This window comes from Amblyomma mixtum, chromosome 10 (assembly GCF_055824585.1).
Source record: "Amblyomma mixtum isolate Tamu chromosome 10, ASM5582458v1, whole genome shotgun sequence".
NCBI lineage: Eukaryota > Metazoa > Arthropoda > Arachnida > Ixodida > Ixodidae > Amblyomma > Amblyomma mixtum.
In genome coordinates this window covers 10360280-10385128 of record NC_143021.1, presented here as the reverse complement: position 1 = coordinate 10385128, position 24849 = coordinate 10360280, and the positions used below count along the sequence as shown (strand labels likewise).

At 51.5% G+C, this 24849-nt stretch overlaps 1 protein-coding gene across 2 annotated transcripts in view; it reads left to right on the top strand.

Moving 5' to 3' along the window:
- The window catches only part of LOC149325119 (uncharacterized), a 48737-nt gene continuing 23888 nt past the window's right edge, over positions 1–24849 (top strand). The window contains exons 1-2 of one of the 2 annotated variants that reach the window (XM_089563546.1): positions 2–1490; positions 5571–5736. In XM_089563546.1, the coding sequence (XP_089419672.1) occupies positions 265–1490; positions 5571–5676 (1332 nt within the window). In that variant the 5' untranslated portion in view covers positions 2–264 and the 3' untranslated portion in view covers positions 5677–5736. Of the gene's footprint in view, positions 1491–5570; positions 5737–24849 lie in introns of those variants that run through there. The other variant, XM_089563545.1, reaches the window with a different exon arrangement.

The window sequence follows — 24849 nt, the reverse complement described above, 5'->3', positions numbered from 1 at the left end:
CAGTTGAGGAGGGCAGTCTCCCATGCCTGGAGAGAGCGTCGCGTCGGTGACGGGAGCGGTCGCATGCCGCGTCGGCTCCGTGATAGCTCGCAATCAATTGCGATACATCGTTTTTCCCCTGTAAGCCTGGTACCATCGTGAACCTCAGCGGCACCCGTCTACACCACGTTTGTAAAGGTGGGGCCAATTTTTGACCACTTTTCGGGCATTTGAAGTCTTCGTCACGCCGCGGTGGTGCTAAGCCTAACGGCGCCGGGGCCTGCGATGGCCCCGGTCGGCGATCCCTCGGCCTCGGCGGCTCCAAATCAAGTCACCGGGTACGACCCACAGTCCTTGCGGATCGTAACAATGGATACAAACCAATCCGAGGGTACTACTCAAGGCGAGGATCTTCTACCAACCGAGGACGATTACCTTGAAGATATGGTCCGCGTCTGGCGCGGAAAGAAGAACGCGGCGGCGGCATCGAGAGACGCTGGTGCTGGTGCCACCCAGCAACAGGCGCCGGCTAGCTCTACGCATACGCAGGGCGGGAGTGCGCTGAACGCAACCTCGAAGCGCTCCAGGCAACTCCGGTGGCGGCCGCAGAACACGCCGCGTATCGAAAAAGACGACATCGTCGTGGTGCTGAAACCGCGAAACACGGTCGACCTCAGAGCAACTTTTGGTCCCGGACAAGCCGGCGCTGCAATCCGCAGCATCCTCGGGGCCGACACAAATGCAGGACTTGCGGTGTGGCCTGTTTGGGACCAAAACGTGCTAGTATGTGCGTTGAAATCAGTCGACGCCGCGGAGAAGCTACTCCGGGATGTTGTGCTGCGGGTTGGGGAACGCGAGCTACCGTTCCGGGGACACCCCAAACTCTCCGGTGCGTTCTGTCGCGGCGTCGTGAGTGTTTCGCCTGACGAAACGTCTGAAACCGTTAAAAGAAAACTCTGTGCGGAACCAAATGTGGTGTCTGTGCGCAAGCTGGGGGGAACCCCGGTTGCGGTGATCACCTTCGCGGGGACTAAGGTGCCACGGACGGTGTTGTACAGCTACGAACGGCTCCCTGTTCGCCTGTACAAGAAAACAGTGCCTGCATGCCACCACTGTGGCACAGTGGGCCATCGGGCCGATGCGTGCCCGCGACCGCAGCCGGGGCGCTGCAAACGCTGCGGAGTCCAGGTTCCCGATGCCACTCCTGACGGCCCGGCGGAACATGACTGCGTTCCGAGCTGCCTCATCTGCGGAGGCGGCCACCCTACCGGAGCTCCTGGCTGTGCCGGGCGGTTCCGGAAACCGTCAAACCCAGCTCCCCATCAGGATCCAAACCGAAGACAAAGACGGGGCCCAAGCAGGCTCCTCCGCCCAAGGCCAAGAAAGCGTCAGCCGATCAGGAAACCAAGGCCAAAACCGGGCTATCGAAACCTGTCAAGTCCGCGACCCAGGCGGCGCCCCCGGTCCTCAACGCCAGGGACTTCCCGCCCTTGGCACCCGTCCAACCACAGGTGAGCAGTTGGAGTAGGGCAGTCTCCGGGCCCCCTACCCGTCCCTCCCCTACCGAAACCGCCCTACAGCAGCAGGTAGAGGAGCTCAGGCGCCAGAACCAAATTCTAGCGCGCAAAATTCAGGAATTAGAGGCCAAACGGGCCGTGTCATCTCAACCAATGCAAGAAGCTGAGCCAGACGACGAGGATGACGGATCATCCGTAACATCTTGCCTCACTGCCGTCTCGCGGCAGAGCGGGGACACGGCAGTTGGATCAGCTGGTCGCGTCGCCGGCCTAGAGGCACTGCAGCGCCAAACCGAGCAACTGGAGGAGCAAGTGGCGGCCCTCCCGAACCAAATCATGTCAGCAGTCCGCGAGTCCTTCCAGGACATGTTCAAGGCAGCTTTAACGCAAGCACTTCCCGACTTTATGGCCCAGGTCACTGACTCGGTCCTTAAAGCCGTGCAGCCCTGGGTCAGCATCCAAATTAAGAACGCCACAAGCTGCGAATCCCCTCACCTCAAACGTAAGACAGCCTTCCGTCAGGCAGCGGAGGAACATGGTTCAGGCTCGGCAGCTGGTGGGTCGGTACGGCCCCTCACTGGGGTTGCGCCGGCTCCCGGCCAGAGCTATTCCGATCACCGTTAAATAAATACGACAAGATGGCTAGCAGATGTAATAGGAATGCTAAAAACTTTGAAAAATTCCAGATCATCCAATGGAACTGCAGGGGTTTCAGATCTTGGAAAAATCGGTCACACCTCCAGCTTTACCTGCAGTCCCTAGGTGACATGCCGGCGCTCATTGTCCTACAGGAGCCCGGCATAGACCCTAAATTATCAGGCTACAGCACCTTTCAGGGGGGCCCCTCTACAAGCATCCTGGTGAATAAGGCTTACACCGTGGTTCAGGTCGACTTAGACTTGAGTACCGAGCGAGAATATACAATGGTCCGAGTACTGCCTCTCAGACGCCGCGACCCGTCAATACATATCCTCAACATATACTGCCCTCCGCGTATGCCGCGCGTAACTTTCAATGAAATCTTCCTTCGCGCGATAAAATTGGCAGCCAAAGAGCCTCTAGTGATCGTTGGAGACTTCAATGCTCCCAGCCTTCATTGGGGCTACCACTTCGAACAGGCAAGAGGACGTAAGCTGGCGGAGCTCATCTCCACCCTCAGCCTCACGTTGCTCACGGACCCTGCGTATCCCACTCGAGTGGGGAATTCGGTAACCCGCGACACGTGTCCAGACCTTTCTCTCGTTAAAAATGCTAGAGCGGCTGCATGGGAGAACTTGGGAGATTCTCTAGGCAGCGATCACCTCCTTCTCCGGATTACACTCGAGGCAAAGGCAGCGCGCAAAAAATGGGGTCAGGCCAAGCTGACCGATTGGCACAAATTCCGGAATCACACTATCCCTCCCGTACTATTTTCCGGCGGCTACGCGGAATGGGCTAACCACATATACAACATTCAGAAACAACACGTCACAACACTACAAACCACCGAAGAGATCCCCGCAGTGGACACCCACCTCCTGCATTTGTGGGAGTCGCGCCGGAGCTTAACTAAACGGTGGAAAAAGCAGAAAACTAATCGCAAATTACGCGACCGCATAGCCAAACTCACAGAGCAGGCTGCAGCGTATGCTGCCGAGCTCTCAGATTCAAATTGGATAGCACGCTGCGACGCCGCAGCTCATCAGATGAGCTCGAAGGGGACGTGGCGTCTCTTTCGCAGTCTAATCGATCCCTCCCAAACGAGAGGGGAGACGCAAAAGCAGCTCCGGTGGGCTCTGCAAGGGTTCCAAGGTACGACGGCGCAACTTGCGGACACTCTGTGCAACAGATATCTCTGTCGTATGGAGGACCCGCCTGGGCCACAGTACATGTACTCTGGCAGGCCTAATGAAACACTCGATGCCCCTTTTGACTTGCACGACCTTAAGGCGGCCTTAGCAAAAATGCGCCGGGGTACGGCTCCGGGACGGGACCACATAACAGTGAACCTGTTGGCGAACTTCCGGACTCAGCCTACCTTCATTTATTAGGATACATCAACCAGATCTGGGACGGGCGTCCACTCCCTCCCGAATGGAAAACGTCACTTGTGACGTTTATGCCTAAAACAGGTAAGGCCGTGAACACGGACAACCTGAGGCCCATATCACTGACCTCATGTGCGGGCAAGCTTATGGAGACGATGGTACGGGATCGCCTCTCTCCATACCTGGAGAGTAAGGGCTTCTTTGCAGTCACCATGTTCGGGTTTCGCCCTCACATGTCTGCACAGGATGTCCTTCTCCAGCTGCACAGGGATGTAATACGACCCACAACTATGCAACACAATGACAAAGTCATCCTCGCCCTTGATCTGAAAGGGGCTTTCGACAATGTGAAACACGGAAGCATCCTGGCCAACTTGAGTTCTACCGATTGTGGGGCTAGGACCTACGCGTATGTAAGAGATTTCTTGTCTAATCGCCAGGCCTTTCTTCGGATTGAGGGCGAGGAATACGGCCCTTACATGATGGGAACACGGGGTACCCCTCAGGGAGCAGTGTTATCACCGCTCCTGTTCAACATTGCTATGATGCGCCTCCCAAGCCAATTGGTCCGGGTGGAAGGCATTCAACAGGCGTTATATGCAGATGATATTACAATTTGGACCACTCAGGGGAGTCTTGGGGACATGGAGGACCGCCTTCAGCAGGCTGCTTCCATAGTCGATGCGTATGCTAATGTCTGTGGGCTCCAATGTGCTCCAGCGAAATCAGAGCTTCTGCATGTCAGAGCGAACCCAAAGGATAGGACAGCAATACACATCTCTCTGTCAGGAGGTCCTATTAGAGAGGTGGAGGAGCTCCGTATTCTGGGCCTTTTCATTCATCAGAGACTCAGACCGGACTCCACTATTGCGAAACTCAAGAGAGTAGGCGAACAGGTAGGGCGCATGATCCGCCGCGTTTCCAACAAGCGGGGTGGTCTGCGGGGCAGGGACGCGCTTCGGCTCGTCTATGCCTTCGTGACTAGCCGGATCCTCTACGCCGTGCCATATCTCCGCACTACTAAGCAAGACGAGGCGCGAATAGACGCCATCATCCGCAAGGCAACTAAGCGAGCCCTGGATCTCCCGGTGGCTACCTCTAATGCCAAACTCAAGGCATTGGGGGTGCTAAACTCCTACCAGGAGCTGCGGGAGGCCCACCTCGTGAACCAATACACGCGGCTCACGCAGACGGCTCCTGGGCGCCGCCTGCTAAACCGCTTACACATCCAACACGACTGCACTCCAGAGGAGGCGGAGCGTATCCCAGTACTATGGCGCCATATGCTCTGGGTCTCCCCGCTCCCCCGTAACATGGACACCGACATGCATGAAAACAGACGACAAGCGCGGGCTCGGGCTCTTGAGAGACAACGCGGCTCCCGACCCGGTGTATATTATGTAGACGTAGCAGGGCCATCGCCCACGGGATTTTACTCGGCCGCTGTCGTTCACCAAGAAATGCACGTTGATGGACTCTCCTTTCGAGCCCCGAATTCAATGCGGGCCGAGGAAGTAGCCATAGCACTTGCTGCCGCCCACGCCAATTCGAGAATAATCATCACGGACTCCCGAAAAGCATGTGAACATTACTTGGCAGGGGAGATCTCCCCCTTAGCTGCTTGTATTCTACGGCGGACTGCCACTGATCCAACACCCAAACGAACCATTTGGGCTCCTGGCCACCAGGGCTTTCGAGGTAATGAGGCCGCTGAGGCGGCTGCCCGAGCGCTTACTCACCGGGCTCCTCATCCCAGCTCTTATGGCTTGGAGACTAACCAGCCGCTGCTGCGATTCAGGGAAATATTAACACATTATAGCGACAACCACCGCCTTTTCCCGGCCCCTGCAAAAGGGCTGAGTAAGACGGAGGAGCGAACTTTAAGGCGCCTGCAGACAGGTACTCTACTCTGTCCTGCAATAATAAAACATTACGATCCTAACACGGATGGGCGATGCCCACACTGTGGGGAGACCTGTGATATCTTCCACATGGTGTGGGCATGTACTCAAAATCCCCACCTCCCCCCTTCCCCTACCCCTTCCAGAGAGGCATGGGAGACTGCCCTCCTCAACTGCTCCTCGCTTGAGTCCCAAAGGGCTCTGGTGAAACGGGCGAGAGACGGGGCCTCGTCGTGCGGTGTCCCGGACTAGGGACGCCGACCATGTAGCGGGACCACTCTGTGGCTCCCAAACTCTTTTTCACAAAATAAAAGTTTTCACCACCACCCCATGCCTCTCTGGAAGGGGTAGGGGAAGGGGGGAGGTGGGGATTTTGAGTACATGTCCACACCATGTGGAAGATATCACAGGTCTCCCCACAGTGTGGGCATCGCCCATCCGTGTTAGGATCGTAATGTTTTATTATTGCAGGACAGAGTAGAGTACCTGTCTGCAGGCGCCTTAAAGTTCGCTCCTCCGTCTTACTCAGCCCTTTTGCAGGGGCCGGGAAAAGGCGGTGGTTGTCGCTATAATGTGTCAATATTTCCCTGAATCGCAGCAGCGGCTGGTTAGTCTCCGAGCCAGAAGAGCTGGGATGAGGAGCCCGGTGAGTAAGCGCTCGGGCAGCCGCGTCAGCGGCCTCATTACCTCGTAAGCGCTGGTGGCCAGGAGCCCAAATGATTCGTTTGGGTGTTGGATCAGTGGCAGTCCGTCGTAGAATACAAGCAGCTAAGGGGGAGATCTCCCCTGCCAAGTAATGTTCACATGCTTTTCGGGAGTCCGTGATGATTATTCTCGAATTGGCGTGGTCGGCAGCAAGCGCTATCGCTACTTCCTCGCCCCGCATTGAATTCGGGGCTCGAAAGGAGAGTCCATCAACGTGCATTTCCTGGTGAACGATAGCGGCCGAGTAAAATCCCGTGGGTGGTGGCCCTGCTACGTCAACATAATATACACCGGGTCGGGAGCCGTGTTGTCTCTCAAGAGCCCGAGCCCGCGCTTGTCGTCTGTTTTCATGCATGTCGGTGTCCATGTTACGGGGGAGCGGGGAGACCCAGAGCATATGGCGCCATAGTACTGGGATACGCTCCGCCTCCTCTGGAGTGCAGTCGTGTTGGATGTGTAAGCGGTTTAGCAGGCGGCGCCCAGGAGCCGTCTGCGTGAGCCGCGTGTATTTGTTCACGAGGTGGGCCTCCGGCAGCTCCTGATAGGAGTTTAGCACCCTCAATGCCTTGAGTTTGGCATTAGAGGTAGTCACCGGGAGATCCAGGGCTCGCTTAGTTGCCTTGCGGATGATGGCGTCTATTCGCGCCTCGTCTTGCTTAGTAGTGCGGAGATAGGCACGGCGTAGAGGATCCGGCTAGTCACGAAGACATAGACGAGCCGAAGCGCGTCCCTGCCCCGCAGACCACCCCGCTTGTTGGAAACGCGGCGGATCATGCGTCCTACCTGTTCGCCTACTCTCTTGAGTTTCGCAATAGTGGAGTCCGGTCTGAGTCTCTGGTGAATGAAAAGACCCAGAATACGGAGCTCCTTTACCTCTCTAATAGGACCTCCTGACAGAGAGATGTGTATTGCTGTCCTATCCTTTGGGTTCGCTCTGACATGCAGAAGCTCTGATTTCGCTGGAGCACATTGGAGCCCACAGTCATTAGCATACGCATCGACTATGGAAGCAGCCTGCTGAAGGCGGTCCTCCATGTCCCCAAGGCTCCCTTGAGTGGTCCAAATTGTAACATCATCTGCATATAACGCGTGTTGAATGCCTTCCACCCGGGCCAATTGGCTTGGGAGGCGCATCATAGCAATGTTGAACAGGAGCGGTGATAACACTGCTCCCTGAGGGGTACCCCGTGTTCCCATCATGTAAGGGCCGTATTCCTCGTCCTCAATCCGAAGAAAGGTCTGGCGATTAGACAAGAAATCTCTTACATACGCGTAGGTCCTAGCCCCACAATCGGTAGAACTCAAGTTGGCCAGGATGCTTCCGTGTTTCACATTGTCGAAAGCCCCTTTCAGATCAAGGGCGACGATGGCTTTGTCATTGTGTTGCATAGTTGTGGGTCGTATTACATCCCTGTGCAGCTGGAGACATGTGAGGGCGAAAGCCGAACGTGGTGACTGCAAAGAAGCCCTTACTCTCCAGGTATGGAGAGAGGCGATCCCGTACTATCGTCTCCATAAGCTTGCCCGCACATGAGGTCAGTGATATGGGCCTCAGGTTGTCCGTATTCACGGCTTTACCTGTTGTAGGGATAAACGTCACAAGTGACGTTTTCCACTCGGGAGGGAGTGGACGCCCGTCCCAGATCTGGTTGATGTATTCTAATAAATGAAGGTAGGCTGAGTCCGGTAGGTTCGCTAACAGGTTCACTGCTATGTGGTCCCGTCCCGGAGCCGTACCCCGGCGCATTTTTGCTAAGGCCGCCTTAAGGTCGTGCAACTCAAAAAGGGGCATCGAGTGTTTCATTAGGCCTGCCAGAGTACATGTACTCTGGCCCAGGCGGGTCCTCCATACGACAGAGATATCTGTCGCACAGAGTGTCCGCAAGTTGCGCCGTCGTACCTTGGAACCCTTGCATAGCCCGCCGGAGCTGCTTTTGCGTCTCCCCTCTTGTTTGGGAGGGGTCGATTAGACTGCGAAAGAGACGCCACGTCCCCTTCGAGCTCATCTGATGAGCTGCGGCGTCGCAGCGTGCTATCCAATTTGAATCTGAGAGCTCGGCAGCATACGCTGCAGCCTGCACTGTGAGTTTGGCTATGCGGTCGCGCAATTTGCGATTAGTTTTCTGCTTTTTCCACCGTTTAGTTAAGCTCCGGCACGCCTCCCACAAATGCAGGAGGTGGGTGTCCACTGCGGGGATCTCTTCGGTGGTTTGTAGTGTTGTGACGTGTTGTTTCTGAATGTTGTATATGTGGTTAGCCCACTCCGCGTAGCCGCCGGAAAATAGTACGGGAGGGATAGTGTGATTCCGGAATTTGTGCCAATCGGTCAGCTTGGCCTGACCCCATTTTTACACGATGTCGCGTTCCACTCCTAAAAGCGAAGCTTAAGCGTCATTAATTAGCAGTTAATTAGTATTTGTCCACTAATCAGTAATTAGTCACTAATTAGTAATTTGTCATTACTTCGTCATCAGTTATGTGTGACGTAATCCAGTGGTGACGTCACCAGTGTAACGTAGGCAAAGTGGTGCGGAAAACGCTTTCGCCTCTACGCACTTTAGACGGTTTCGAACGCGCTGCATGTACATTCTTGTCAGGCCTGCGTCTCGTCGTTTCCGCGTACGCTTCGTGTTAAGCCCGTAAACATTTCGTACTTACTCCAGTCTCGGTTACGGGAGAGACCGAGATTTTTTATTGAGGAACAAAAGGCGTACATAACATTAAAACACTTATCAAGACGACAGAAGTTATCTGGAAGGCACATGGGAGGTCAGGTAACTCAATTCCCTCTCGGATAATGAAATGGATGGGCTGCTGATACACATCGTGCCCTTGTGGAGAATATAGAAGGCCTCCATTACCTTGCGTGTTAGTTCATCGCTGTGTCGGAACAGGATGCGCGTGTTCTCGTAATCAGGAACGCTTTTGCACTCCTTGCATCGAAAAGTAGACTGGACAAGGGGGTCACCTTTCGCTCTCCTTGCTGCGCAAGCTTTCTCACGCTTGAATTGGCAGCTTCTGCAGTTGGAACCTGTGTGAGAAAGGGGATAATTTTTAATTTTGTTCTCATGCTCCATTAGACGCTTATTGACACACCTGCCAGTTTGGCCAATGTACACGGCACCGCATGAGAAGGGGACTTGATATACCACACCGACCTCGCAGGGTACTGACGGCGACATATGATGCACCTGACAAGCACCCCTCTTGCCGTCTTGCCTCTTGATCTGTTTGCACATTCTGCTAAGTTTTCTAGGCGCAGAAAAGACGACGTCAATGTCGTATCTACCTGCAACCTTTTTCAGCACACGTGACAAGCACTGTGCATACGGGACCACAGCCGGCCTTTTCTTCGTTTTGCCTTCTTTCGGCTGAAGCCATTCTTAAGCTGTCTGAGAAGTTTCTCCGCTGGCCTGGAAATGAGTTGATCAGGATACCCATTAACTTGTAACCTGCTTGCTTGCGCGAAAATGCTCTCCCCCGTCCTTTCATGGCAAGATTTGCTGAGAGCTGATTGCGAGCAAGAAACGGCAATGCCCTCCTTTATGAGCTTGGAATGGCCATACCGGAAGTTTAGCAAGGGTTTCACTGTCCTCGGGCGATACCACTAGCACACGTGTTTGGTTTGGTTTGGTTTGGTTTTATGGGGTCTAACGTCCCAAAGCGACTCTGGCTATGAGAGACGCCGTAGTGGAGGGCTCCGGAAATTTCGACCACCTGGGGTTCTTTAACGTGCACTGACATTGCACAGTACACGTGCCTCTTAGCATTTCGCCTCCATCGAAATTCAACCGCCGCGGCCGGGATCGAACCCGCGACTTTCGGGTCAGCAGCCGAGCACCATAACCACTGAGCCACTGCGGCTGTCCTCACCACACAATGCCAAATCCAAAAACTGCAGTTCTCTGCTGCTGGGAACCTCAGTTGTGAATTTCAGCCCATGTCCACATTCCTTAAAGATCTTCAGAACGTCGACCAGACTTCTAGGCAAGCTGCCTGTTCGGGTGAACACCAAGTAGTCGTCGACATATCGAAAAACCCGAACGACTGACTAATTCAATGCCTTTTCAATTGCCCTATCAACCCTGCTTAGAAAGATGTTGGGCAGCACAGGTGCCACTCTGAAACCTATGCAAACCCCCACGCTTGCACAAAAGCCTCCCGCTCCCAATCAACCACTGTTGTAGATAGATAAAAGGAAAATATTTCTAAAAATTATCAACTGAAACTCCGCATTTATCAATAAAAGCACATTCACCATTGTCCTGTGTTATCAAATCTTTACAGCTTCCATGAGTTCACAATGTGACAATGAATAATAAAGGTCCACCACGTCAATGCTGAAAAACATGCAGTTACCGGGGTTATCCACTTTGAGAAATTCGACCAGCAAGAAGCCAGTTGCCTCTGAAGATACCCTGAGACAACATGCTGCCAAGTCCCCCGTTAAGAGACTATGGAACGAAAAGGATTGCCTGGCTTTTGCATTTTAGCGATGAAAAAGACTTCGAGCTGCTGACCCGTCGACTTGCTGGCTGATTCCGCCAGCTTGTTCAAGCTGTGGCGTCTAAGAAGTTCCACTGCCTGCCTTTTAACCTTGGAAGCCTTGAAGGCACCTGAAGTTCCTTCGCAGGGCTTCGGACGCTTTCTCCGCAAAGGCCCCCGCAGGAAGGACTACAAAACATCCCTCCTTAACAGCTGTCATCAACTTTAGATCACTTTCTGCCAAGAATTCCACGATATTCTTCATGCTCCCGCTGTTTCGCTGCTTACCATGGGTTCTCTCCAGCACGCCAACGCAATCCACAGTACATGGGGGGCACATGTCCTCTGGTGCCACGCGAACAATATTCCTAGAACACGCCAACTTCTCTGCAGGCCTCATACGAGGCTCAAAGGCGAACTTTGGTCCCATCCGCAACACTTCTTTGTGTCTAGCCGGGTATCGGAGTGTCTAGCGTTCCGTCCAGACGGAACATTTGCTGCTGCTGCAGTTCCGTCCAGACAGAATATTTACTGCAGCTAGAGTTCCGTCCATACAATAGACAGTTTTAGTTTCGCGTACGTAGAAGCTTCACGTAAGTAGAGCGCTTACGGGTCACCAGTGCGCATGTGCAGAACGTGAAGTGTCTGCGTGGGTCGCACGGACGTAAATGAGATTCGGATCTTTGCGTTGCGGTCTTCACGTTGCTTGCGTACGTGGCGTTGGCAAGATGGCGGCGCCCTGCCCGCCCGCTTCACAACGATAACAGCTTGGTCGCTAATCCCTCGACGTAGTATCTAGCTGTAAACTGCTGTATTTGCCTTCAGTTGGTCCATTCTTGCTCTCGCATGAAGTTTTAGGTTTTTAGCTTTTGTTTTCCGGATAGAAATCCGTTTCAGCAGCTCCTAAGCCTGACGGAGAAGCGTTTGTGGTCGTCATAGCAACGAGTGTGCCGAAGGTCTCGCGAGACCACGCGAACCTCAAAACCTCACGGGATATCGCGAGACCCTCGGCACAGTCAGCGGGAAAAGCAAAACGGTGCACGTTTTGGCGCCATACGCACACGTCGTCAACATGAGTGGGACACCAGCGCGCCTTCGCTTCTCGAAAAGCGATGATTTAAATACGCTGTGGGACGTGAAGGAATGCAGTCCCTTTGAAGATAACATGCAACATAGAGTTCGGTGGAATGAAATCGCTCAACGTTTGTCGGAAGCAAGGGGGGAAAGTATTTATCGCCCGCACTGTGGCTTGGCTCCGCTCTAAGCAGCTCGACTAAACAAAATTAGTTTTCTTTAATTGTACTAGATGGCGCGACATAACTTGCTTGCGCATTTTTTAGGTTCTATGGCAGATCTACACAGTTTGCGTCCCGTACGTGTAGCTAAAACTGTACGAAGCGACACGAGCGTACGCTTCGTAGACTGCTCACATTTACGTGCGTGGAGGTTCTACGTACGTAAAACTAAAACTGTCTAATGTCCGTACTGTCCATACTATACAAAATGGGTGATTTCTACCCACATAAAGAATTTCTTTGCCTCTGGAATAACCAGTTGACAAAGCTGTATTCAGATATTCTCTCTACGCATGTACACGGCACCAAAAGCATTATGGAAACAAAGCAACGAAGAGAAGCCAAAACTCGTTCTATTGCCAGTTCTCACTGACTACTTGGAAAATAAAATGGTGCAGCAGAATATCCTGTCACACATTAGGCGGGACAGGATTGCCACTTTTTTAAATGGACATGCAAAAGTCTGCAAGCAAACTGGTTTCCCAATCCCTAACGCCAGCTTTAATTCCGTCTTGACATAATTCTTGTGGCAGATAATGCTGGATGGAACTGTATGGTGTCAGATACAGTTCCGTCTGGACGAAACCCCATCGCTACATGCAGTTCCGTCTGGACGGGACTCTAGCGCAAATTGTAGTTCCGTCTGGACGGAACTCTAGCCACAGCCTGTCAGGAAAGCAACACTGTGAAGTCGACGTTGGCATGGCAAGCGGTCGCAATCTGCATTACCCGTAAAAATACGTGCCGTAATTTCCTGGCAGTCAAGGCACCGCCAGATCCCAGAACAGTTCGCTTGAGGGGAACTGCTGTTGTGTCCTTTCGTTCGATTGCGGCCATGGCTGCCAACAGGCGAGTGAATTGACCGTCGGCAGTACTGACGTGTCCAGTAGCCGCTTAAAATCTTGAGCAGATCACACGAACGCTGGGCAAGTATGGCGCATGTAAATAGCGTTGTCAGGAAAGGCACATTTACAGTCGGCGTTGCCATGGGAAGTAGTCATAATCTGCATCACCTGTAGAGATATGTGCCGTAAGTTCCTTGCAGCCAAGGATGCGCAAGGTACCGGAGTGACTCGTTGGGGGAGGGACTACTTATGCAGCCTTTCGTCCGAGGGTGGCCATAGTTGCCAACAGGCGAGTAAATCAGCCATCGGCAGTGCTGTCATGTCCATCATCATCATCAACCTGAGTACGTCTTTTGCAGGGCGTAGGCCTCTCCCATATGTCTCTACAATTAGCCAATCCTTTGCTATTTGCGGCCACCCTATTCCCGCAAACTTATTAATCTTATACGGCCACATAACTTTCTGTAGTCCTCTGCTATGCCTGCCTTCTCTTGGAATACACTCCGTTACAGTTAACGACCAGCGGTTATCTTGCCTTCGCATTACATGCCCTGCCCAAGAAAATTTCTTCATCTTTATTTCGACTAGGATGTCATTAGCCAGCGTTTGTTCTCTACCACACTCCGCCCTCTTCCTGTCTCTTAACGTTACACCCATTATTTTCCTTTCCATTGCTCGCTGCGTTGTCCTTAACTTAAGCTGAACCCTCTTTGTTAGCCTCCGCGTTTCTGCCCCATAGGTGAGTACCGGTAAGATACAGCTGTTGTATACTTTTCTCTTGAGGGAGATTGTCTGAGAATATATTATCATTATCGGAGAGGACCTGCCATATGTTCTCCAGACAATTCTTGTTCTTTTAGTTTTAACATGATAGCGTTAAAAGCCTCCTGTCACAGAAAAGCCGGTGTCGCGGTCGGCGGCGTTCGCCGTGAGCGAAAAATCCCAGACTCATTAATAAAAAAAAGAGTAGGAAATTGGTCGAGTTGGGAATCTAACTAGGACCTCCAGAGTGCCAGACGAGCACGCCAACCACTCTGCCACGCCAGCTTTTTTTTTCATGGTACTATTCTACATAGATATGTACAGAATATATATATATATATATAGTAAGACCGTAGACCAACGTTTGAAACGCTTGAAACAATTTATTGACGTTTCGACCATGGAACGGCCTTCGTCAGAATGATTCTGACGAAGGCCGTTCCACGGTCGAAACGTCAATAAATTGTTTCAAGCGTTTCAAACGTTGGTCTACGTTCTTACTACTACATACCATGCCGAGATTTCTTATTTTTTTGCTGGATTATATATATATATATATATATATATATATATATATATACCCTCCCCGCTCCCTGTCCCGTTTGTGTATTTTTGTTAATTTTTTCTTTTTTTCTCTTCTCTGAGCCGTTCTTCCTTCTGCATCTTCGGCTTGTTTTGGCTCATGTGTCGAACACCTGTGCAGATGAAGACCCTTTAAGAGAAGCAAGAACCATGTAACTGTAGTAGAATGTAAAGTTGGGCGAGTTGGTATACGTTCATTTTGGGTGGAAAAAACAGCGCGAAAAGGACGGAAGACAAAGATGAAGTCCTTTTCGCGCTGTTTTTTCCACCCAAAATGAACCATGTAACTTCAGTCTTGAAAAAAAATTGGAGGCTTATCAAGGTTAAGCCCAGTGGATGCGAAGCACGGCGGGCGCGCGCCGCTTCATCCCTGGCGTGACGTCACATATCACGTGATGCAGCGATGGTGGCGCCGCCGCCGCGTCGCGCGCGACGGCGCGAACCGAAGCGTGGAGGCCTCCGCCGGGCGACGTCCGACGGCGCGATATGAGGCCCCATTTGCAGCCGGTGTAACGTCATCACGTGACGTCACATCATGTGATCTCACTTCAAGGTCAATGGTGGCCACCGCCGGGAGGCGACCGACGGCGCGATATAAGGCCCCATCTGCAGCCGGTGTGACGTCATCACGTGACGTCATGTCACGTGACCTACTTGAAGATCACTTGAAGGTCAATGGTGGCCACCGCCGGGAGGCGACCGACGGCGCGATATAAGGCCCCATCTGCAGCCGGTGTGACGTCATCACGTGACGTCATGTCACGTGACCCCACTTCAGGGTCAATGGTGGCCACCGCCGGGCGTCGCGCGAAGGCCCGAAACCTACGTTAATATGCTTCGCATAAAAGGGCAGGCTCTGTCCGAAACGTCGACTTCCAATAAATGTTTACTTAAAAGAAGCGTTTCTCAATTTCGCATCTTATTTAAACTAGCAACCAAGTACGTTTATCTTACTGTGCTATGTATATATATATATATATATATATATATATATATATATATATATATATATATATATATATATATATATTAAGCGATAACATATTCAGTAACATTCTCCATTGATCAACACCACAAAATAAATAAATCTAAATAAATATCCCCTGTGTTCCTTGGTTTCTGTGGCTGTTGGCTTCTCTTGAAATGTATAACGAGCCCCTCAATCCCCTTCCCTTGCCTGCTGAATTGCTTAAGAAGGGCCTCGGTTCGGGCATCCTTGATGCCATAGGAAGCATAAGAGGCTTCTCACACAGCTTCCACCCTCGCCGTTCGATGACGTTCCACGTCACACCAGCGGTAACTCAGGGCGTACTACGTCCGCCGCTTACGAACGTGGGTGACGCTGATGTACACTCTCTAGGTTAGGTTACTTGTAAACATAAATACTCCCGAAAGCAGGAGATTTGACAGCCATCGCCGTAGCTCAGGGGTAGAGCACCCTACACGTAATTCGGAGGTCGTGGGTTCGGATCCCACCGGCGGAATGTGGTTGTTTTTTCTTTTGCTTTTTCTAATCAATTAACTTTAAGCGATAACATATTCCGCAAATATCCCCTGCGTTCCTTGGTTTCTGGGGCTGTTGGCTTCTCTTAAAATGTATAACGAGCTCCTCATTTCCCTTAATTTCCCTTCACTATGTATGTATGTATGTATGTATGTATGTATGTATGTATGTATGTATGTATGTATGTATGTATGTATGTATGTATGTATGTATGTATGTATGTATGTATGTATGTATGTATGTATGTATGTATGTATGTATGTATGTATGTATGTATGTATGTATGTATGTATGTATGTATGTATGTATGTATGTATGTATGTATGTATGTATGTATGCATGTATGTATGTATGTATGTATGTATACGTACGTACGTACGTACGTACGATGTATGTATGCATGCATGCATGCATGCATGTGCGTGCGTGCGTGCACAAACATATTTAGTGAGCACTTAGGTCGGCGCAACGTGGCACAAACTTGATAGAAAACATAACAGAAATAAAAGGCCGGCAATGATATACAGAGCATCAGGAGAGGAAACCAATCCGGTAAAAAATCCACGCCCTCGTAAATCTCCGTTACCTGCAGCAACATTCGGCTAAAATGAATTCTGGGCGAAAAAACAGGTTTAACGTTGCGGTCTTGCATGCGCGTTTTTCAAAAGCTATGAAGTCCAGTCAAGAATCCCATCATAAGGTTTCGAGACAGGTTGGGAAACAACAAGGTAGAGCACACGTAGGAATTTAGGAGAAAATCTTTCTGTAGCGTCCTCTGCAACACATCCAAAACCAATATCGCGTCTTTGCAGTCTATAAAACAATGTTCAATTGTTTCAGGCCCATTGCACAAGCGGCAGTTTACAGAAGACACAAAAATGTTTCTCCTATCAAGCCACGTGTTTACAGGTGGAGTTTCAGTGTGTAATTTATAGAAAAATGTTTTGATGCAAGGAGAAATTGGCATTTTACGCACTCGCTTTGAAACATCATGATCCGTGAGCTCAAAGTAGACAGAACGATACAGGGGGGGGGGGGGGGGGGGGGAAGAGCGTCGTTATCAAATCCCTGCACAGATTTTTGCGCGAAACAGCATATTGTCACGTTCGTAATCAGCGGCTGAGGGTCAACAGCGGCGTAGCCCAGACGTGCCCTTCCAGATCACTTTCACTTTCACACACACACTTCCTCTTCATTTTGAAAGGCGCTTCCGCCTGCACGAGAACTGGCGTCATTAGCCCCCCTCCTCCGAAGGCATCGACCCGATGCCGCCACGAACGCAGGAGTGGTCTCGAGAAGAGTTAGTGTGCCCTTTCGTAGTAGGGCTTCAGGCGAACGACGTGGACCACCTCGGGGCGGGGGTGGCGGCGAGATTGTTGAGGCTCGTGAGGGACGACTTCATAATTCAGGGGTCCAAGGCGTCGCACAATTCGGTAAGGACCGAAATAGCGGCGCAAGAGCTTTTCACTTAGGCCGCGTCGTCGGATTGGAGACCAAACCCAGACAAGATCACCCGGGAGGTATTCAACAAGCCGCCTCCGTAGGTTGTAGCGTTGCGCGTCCTGGCCCTGTTGGTCTTGAATGCGAAGCCGTGCGAGTTGGCGGGCAGCTTAGTTGTAAGAAGGATGCAACGTCGTCATTTGGGTGGTCGTCGTCATGGGGCAGCATGGCATCGAGTGTTGTCGTCACCTGACGGCCATAAACGAGGCTGAAGGGCGTCATGTTGGTGGTTTCTTGTACGGCTGTATTATACGCGAACGTGACATAGGGCAGGACGTCGTCCCAGGTTTAATGTTCCACGTCCACGTACATGGAAAACATGCCTGCAAGCGTCTTGTTTAGACGTTCCGTCAGTCCGTTAGTTTGGGGATGATAAGAAATCGTCCTACGGTGACTGGTGTGACTAAAAAACTAGAATATGGTGCAAGAGCTCAGAGGAGAAGGCAGCCCCTCTGTCCGTGATCAAAACTTGTGGAGCACCATGACGTAAGACGATTTGATGTACTACTTCGAGGGCGGTGCTACTCGGAAGGGATGCTGTCTCTGCATAACGCGTGAGATAACCAGTAGCTACGATTATCCACCTCTTTCCGGAGCCTGATGTAGGGAAAGGTCCCAGCAAGTCCATGCCGACTTGTTGAAATGCTTGCGAAGGCGGCTCAATGGGCTTGAGGAATCCGGCTGGCTTCACGGGCGGGACCTTACGGCGCTGGCAATCCCGGCAAGTGCGAACGTAGTGTGCAACGTCATGACCCAGGCGCAGCCTCTCTTGAATTCTGGCTTGTGTTCTAGCAATCCCAAGGTGGCTGGAAGCTGTTTCGTCATGGCAGGCGTGAAGAATTTCATTGTGTAGGGACAGGGGGACGACCAGCAAGTACGGCCTAGTGTTGGCAGCGAAGTTCTTAAAGAGAACACCGTTACGTATGCAGAGAGACGACAAAGCGCGCCTGAAGGCTTTAGGAACTCTGCTGCTGGCTCCTTCAAGATAACGAATGACTTCTCGAAGATCGGGGTCGGCGCGTTGATGCTCGGCGAAATCGTTGGTATGGACTGCACTCAGGAATACTTCTTCGTCGTCAGCAGCGTCATCCGGAGCTGGTTACACTGGAGCACGAGATAAAGTCTGCGTCTGCATGTGTGTGACCGGATTTGTAAATGACGGTGATATCGAACTCTTGAAGTCGAAGGCTCCATCTAGCCAGGCGGCCGAAGGATCCTTGAGATTGGTCAGCCAGCAGAGGGCGTCATGATAGGTCATTACTTTGAAGGATCGGCCATAAAGGTATGGTCTGAACTTGGAAACTGCCCACACGATGGCGAGGCACTCTTTTTCAGAGGCAGAGTAGTTGGCTTCTGTCTTGGAGAGTGCACGGCTGGCATAGGCGATAACACGTTCTTGGTCCCGCTGAACTTGATCAAGGACAGCACCCAAACCAACGTTGCTCGCATCGGTGTGGACCCGTGTGTCAGCAAGCTCATCAAAGTGCGCCAGCACGGGGAGTGACTGCAAGCGGCGTTGAAGCTCTTGAAACGCCTTCTGCTTCGGAGGTTCCCACTTGAATGGTACATGCGCTTTTGTCAGATCAGTAAGGGGTAAAGCAATTTTAGAGAAATTCTCCACGAAGCGGCGGTAATATGCGCATAGCCAGAGGAAGCGACGAACTTCCTTTTGGTCACGCGACGGTGGAAAATTGGCATTGGCGGATGTTTTTTCAGGATCCGGAAGAACCGCTTCTTGGTTGACGACATGGCCTAAAAATTTTAACTCTTCATATGCAAAATGGCATTTTTCGGCTTTTAGAGTAAGGCCTGATGACGTTATGGCCTGCAAGACCTCCTCGAAGCGACGAAGGTGCTCCTCGAAAGACGGGGCAAAAACGACGTCGTCCAGGTAGACCAGACAAGTTTGCCACTTCAAATCCGCAAGGATGGTGTCCATGAGCCTTTGGAAAGTCGCGGGTGCCGAACAAAGACCAATGGAATCACCTGAAACTCATACAACCCGTCTGGAGTGATGAATGCCGTCTTTTCGCGGTCTCTTTCGTCTACCTCAATTTGCCAATATCCAGACACCAAATCCATGGAACAAAAATATCTGGTGTTGCATAAGCGATCCAAGGCATCGTCAATTCTGGGCAGCGGATACACATCCTTTTTAGTGATGTTGTTTAATCGACGGTAGTCAACGCAGAATCGTAAGGTGCCGTCCTTCTTCACAAACACTACAGGTGCCGCCCACGGGCTCCTAGAAGGGCGAACAACGTCGTTTGCGAGCATCTCTTTCACCTGTGTGCTAATAGCCTCACATTCTTTGGTAGACACTCGATAAGGTGACTGTTGGAGTGGCGGAACATTTTCATCTGCAATAATGCGATGTTTCGCAAGATGCGGCCGCCCGACGCTTGGCAAGGACGCGAAGGCACCACGGTAGCGATTGAGCAGTTCCCGCACTTTATCTCGCTGGTCGAGCGGCAGGGTTGGGTTAATATCGTATTTAACAGCAGAAAGTCCGTCGGGCTCAGTTGTTGAAGCAGTTGTTAAACTGTGCGCACACATATTTTCTCTAAGAGCGTCAATACACGCCACAGTCATCCCCTTGTTAAGGTGTTGGTGTTCGTTGCTGAAGTTGGTGAGAAGAACGTTGACCTTGCTATCTTCAAGGAAGACAACCGCCCTGGCGACGGAAATTGCTCTGTCCAGTAGCAACAGCTGCTTGCTTTCGACGACACCCTCAATTTGCCGTATGTGCTTTGAGCCGACGGTTAACATCACACTGGAACGTGGAGGCACGGTCACGTATTCGTCTAGAATGTGCAGGGCCGCTGGGAGAACACTATCCACGGATATGGCCTTCTCGGTAGAGAACTTGACGGACTGCGATTGCAGATCAATAACTGCACCGTTTTCGGTCAGAAAGTCCATACCGAGTATGACTTCCCGGGAGCACTCGGCTAACACTACGAATGTTGCAAAAATGATTGGCCTTGCACGGTTACCCTCGACGTGCACGTTCCCGTAGATGTAATTAAATGTCCACCTGCAGTACGCATCTGTGGGCCGTCCCAAGCGGTTGTGACCTTTTTTAGTGCCGTGGCGAATTGTCCACTAAGTACTGAATAATCGGCACCAGTATCCACCAGCGCGGTTACATCGGCGCCATCAACCGAAATCTCCAAGTCGGCAGTTGGTGGTGTCTTACTTTGAGGATGTCGAGGCATTCGGTCTCGGCTGCGGTGCGTCGAAGGAGTTCGGCATCGAGGAAAGGCGGCGTGGCCACGGAGGGGTGCGTCAGGACATCGGCTAGTTTTGAGGTACGTGGGCTCAAGAATCGTCGGTACGGCTACGGAATTCGGCGTTGGTTGAGAACTGTCTTGTGGCGATGGAGGATCTTGTATACTTTGTCGTTGAGCAGCCGCACCTCCAGAGGCTGCCGCATCTAGTTCCCCCTACGGGGACTCCGAGACTGGCCTCGTCCTGGGGAACTGTAGCGACGCGGTGATGGAGATCGAGAGAAACAGCGCTGTACGGAGTCCGCTTGCGAGATGTAGTCCGCGATCTCCTGCGGTCGTTCTCCATACATCGGACGATGACAACACGGGGAATCCTCGAAGGCTCATCTCCTTGCATGGGCAGCGGCGATAAACATGTCCAGCCTCACCGCAATGGTAGCACAGCGGCTGATTGTCTGGCGCTCTCCAGACATCCGTTCTGCGGCGAGCCGCTGTGGGGAATTCGGCTGGGGAGGTGGAGTTCGTGTAGCGGCGGAGGCAGGTGTGTCGTAACGTCGGTTCGGCTGGGATGGAATAAAACGGCGTGCGACGGCGGCGTAGCTGAGATTCGGGAGCTCAGGCTGCACAGGGCCGGGAACAGGTAGTGCTGTACAAGTACCTAGCGCTTGCTGCACCTCCTCACGGACAACGTCAGCAAGTGTGCTAGGCTGAGGTTTTTCCTTGTCCGGAAAGAGCTTCGCCAGTTCCTCCCTCACGATACATCGTATCATCTCACGTAAGGAGTCTGCCGAATTCACCGTGGCGCCCTCCACAGTGGCCGTGAGCATCGACGCTGTTGTGCGGTCGTACTGCCGGGCCCTCATGTCCGAAGACTTTTCGATGGTGCTCGCCTCCTTTACGAAGTATTAAAAAATTATTAAACTTCTTGCCTACCAATCACTTATTCGACCAAAACTAGAATACGCATCTGCTATCTGGAGCCCGCAACAAGCATATCTCATCAGTTCACTAGAATCTGTCCAAAATCGCGCCACGAGGTTCATTCATTCTGCCTATTCATACGACATCAGTGTATCGTCACTTAAACGACAATCAGGTTTATCAACTCTTGCCCATCGCCGTCGCATTGCTTCTCTTAGTCTGTTTCATAAGTTTTTTTACAGTTCCCTCGGACAACCACCCTACATCACACCGCCCGCTCGCATATCTCATCGTACCGGCCATCCACTGCAAGTGTCATGCCAACGCGCCCGCACCGTCACTTTTCCCGCATCCTTTTTTCTTCGCCCTGCTAAAGACTGGAATTGCCTTCCCCACGACGTTGATGCCATCACCTGCCAATAAAGTTTTGTGAACAATTTAAATATGCATTTCATAAATATCATGTAAGCAATCATATTCAACCTATATTTGTACTCCCACCCCTTATGTAATAGCCCCAAAGTGGGGTCTTTAAGGTAATAAAGTGAAGTGAAGTGAAGTCAGCTACAGTGACTGGAGAACTTCGAACCAGGCCGGCGAACCGCTGCTGCTTGACACCTTTCATCAGGAAGCTCACCTTCCTCTCCTCCGACATGCTTGGGTCCGCACGTCGGAAGAGCCTCTTCATTTCCTCAACATACACCGTCACACTCTCGCTGGGGAGTTGATGTCTGGCCTTTAAAAGCAGGTCGGCCTTCTCCTTGCGCAACGTGCTGTCCTTGAAAGCTTGGAGGAACTCTGTTTTGAACGTATCCCACGTTCCAAGGCCAGATTCATTGTTCAGAAACCTGGTCCTCGCGTAGTCTTCAAGGGCGAAATAAACATGCCGCATCTTGCAGTCAGCGCCCCATCCATTGTAGGTGGCCACCCGGTCATACTGGTCCAGCCAGTCTTCGGCGTCGTCGTGTGGTTGACCGTGGAAATGGGGTGGTTCTCGCTGGTGGTGGAGCAGGGCCGGCGGGGCTGTAGCTGGAGGATTCATCGTTGTAGCACCTGCCCTCCGTGAACAATGGGAAACAGGGAGCAGTCCAAATTCGGGAGGTAAGCCCTGCAATCGGCGACTGCCCTGGTGGACTGGTGTGTCTACCTTCGGTATTTGTCCGGGGCTCGAATTGCGGCTTGAAGGGGGTGTACGGTGCATTAACGACGTACCCCGCACCTCCACCAGATGTCACGTTGGTAATCAGCGGCTGAGGGTCAACAGTGGCGTAGCCCAGACGTGCGCTTCCAGATCACTTTCACTCACAAACTTCCTCTTCTTGAAAGGCGCTTCCGTGTGCACGAGCACTGGCGTCAATATATATATATTGACGCCAGTGCTCGTGCAGACGGAAGCGAGTACTGAAATGAGTACTTATAAGTACTAATTTCAAAGCTGGACTGTCAAAAACCGTAATGAGGCATAAACTTCCTGCATAAAGCTTAGCAAACAGGGGCGTTCAGAAAAACTTGGAAGAAACTATTAAGTTCGAAAGTAGAGTCATAGAAGTTAGTTAGTTAGTGGGGTTTAACGTCCCAAAGCGACTAAGGCTATGAGAGACGCCGTAGTGGAGGGCTCCGGAAATTTCGACCACCTGGGGTTCTTTAACGTGCACTGACATCTCACAGTACACGGGCCTCTAGAATTTCTCCTCCAAAGAAATTCCAGCCGCCGCGGCCGGGATCGAACCCGCGTCTTTTGGGTCAGCAGCCGAGCACCGTAACCACTGAGCCACCGCGGCGGCGTAGAGTCAAAGAAGTTAACCTACAAGAATGCTCTAATAATCTGATGGGAACGCTGTGTAATTTCACAAACGGTTTTGTCAAAAACTTTCCACCGTCCAAACGAAATAAAATTGCGACAGTGAAAACTCAATTAACATTCCGACTCGCCAATCGCCTCTCTTCGTAACGCCGCAGCCCTCTGCCAACATGACTACTGTGCTTTTTTACAACAGAATATGAGCTCTGCGTTTCAGCACGAAAGCATAATTCCACACATGCCAGAAATTTTCAGCTTCCGATGCGATTGGTGAGAATCCTGCCCTCTGCAACGATAGCTTGCCGCGCACGCGAGGCGCTCCTGCAAACCAAAATGGCGGCGCCGCGGGGCTGCCACCACCCTGAACGGCGGCGCGGCGGGCAGGCATCGAGGTACCCTACGCTTGGCGCGCACCTAGCGTTAGCGCCGTCAGGGGCGCCCCCTGAAACCACTCCGTCCTCCTCCACCCCGCAATGTACGCCACTGCCCCAACAGATAGCACCGCAACGGCAGCCTCTCCTAAGCCCCTCTTTGAAGTTTGCTGAGGGCATGGAGGAAGAAAATTCAGGGGGCACTTTGGCTCTCTAAAGTGCTGCAAGGCGAAAGCCTTTCCTGGCCACTGTTTTTATTTTTCATATTTTGTTTTGATTTATTTTTATGCTCATTTTCTTAATTTTATTGTTTTTATTTTTATTTTCACATCTTAGCTTTATTTTGTTTTTATTTTTGTTTATTTTCTTATTTTTATTTTCTATTTTCCTTTTCTTGACTTTACTCCTTTTATTTTATTTATGAAGTCCATGCATTCACTAGATGCGCCTTTATTCATGCTGGAACCTTGAGCCTTTTAAGCAGTGACGCCGAAAGGCGGACGAATCTGCCGACGCGTCTGTCGACACTGCTGCCGACGCGTCTGTCGACACTCCTGCCGACGCGTCTGCTAACGACAGTATGAGGCATTAAAGGCTTTCGCCTTAAAAACCAAGTCCTCCCGCTCGTCTCGTTCGAGCGCAGTGGGGCCGTGCCGGGACGCAGGAATCACGCGGTGAGCGGCGAACAAGGCAGCGCACATCCAAGGCGCGTTCACCACGAAGCTTGCGGCTTGCTGCCCGTTCCTTCAACGCGGAAGATATATATGCTGAGGTTCGTGGCATCGGGTTTGTCGAGGACGATGTGCCGACGAACCACGACTGCAACTGGAGTTTAGGTGAGAAAGAAAAGGAATGAGAAGAGGAAAAAGGAGCGTCCACTCTTGAAGCGAAGCTTAAGCGTCCTCCCATTTTTTTATTTCCCTGTCATGATCCGGATCATGGGTCATCGGTCTTAGTCAAATGCTTTCTCGTAATCAATGAAGGCTATATATAGGGGTCGGCTATATTCTGCGCATTTCTGTGTCACCAAACTGATAGTAAGAATATGGTCCATTTTCGACTATCATTTACGAAAGCCTGCCTGATAATTTAGACGATTGAAGTCTAAAGTTGAACTGATTCCATTTGCGAATACCTTAGCAAATACTTTGTAGGCAACGGACAGTAAGCTGATCGGCCTGTAATTTTTCAAGTCCTTGACATCTCCTTTCTTATGAATTAAGATAATCTTGGCGTTTTCAAGCTTCTGGTGCGCTCGACGTCACAAGACATTACGTATACAGGGTGGTTAGTTTTTCTAGCAAAATCTCCCCTCCGTCCTTCAACAAATCTGCCGTTACCTGATCCTCACCAGCTGCTCTCCCCATTTGCATTGCTCCTAAGGCTTTCTTTACTTCCTCTTGTTAATGGCGGGATGGCCCATT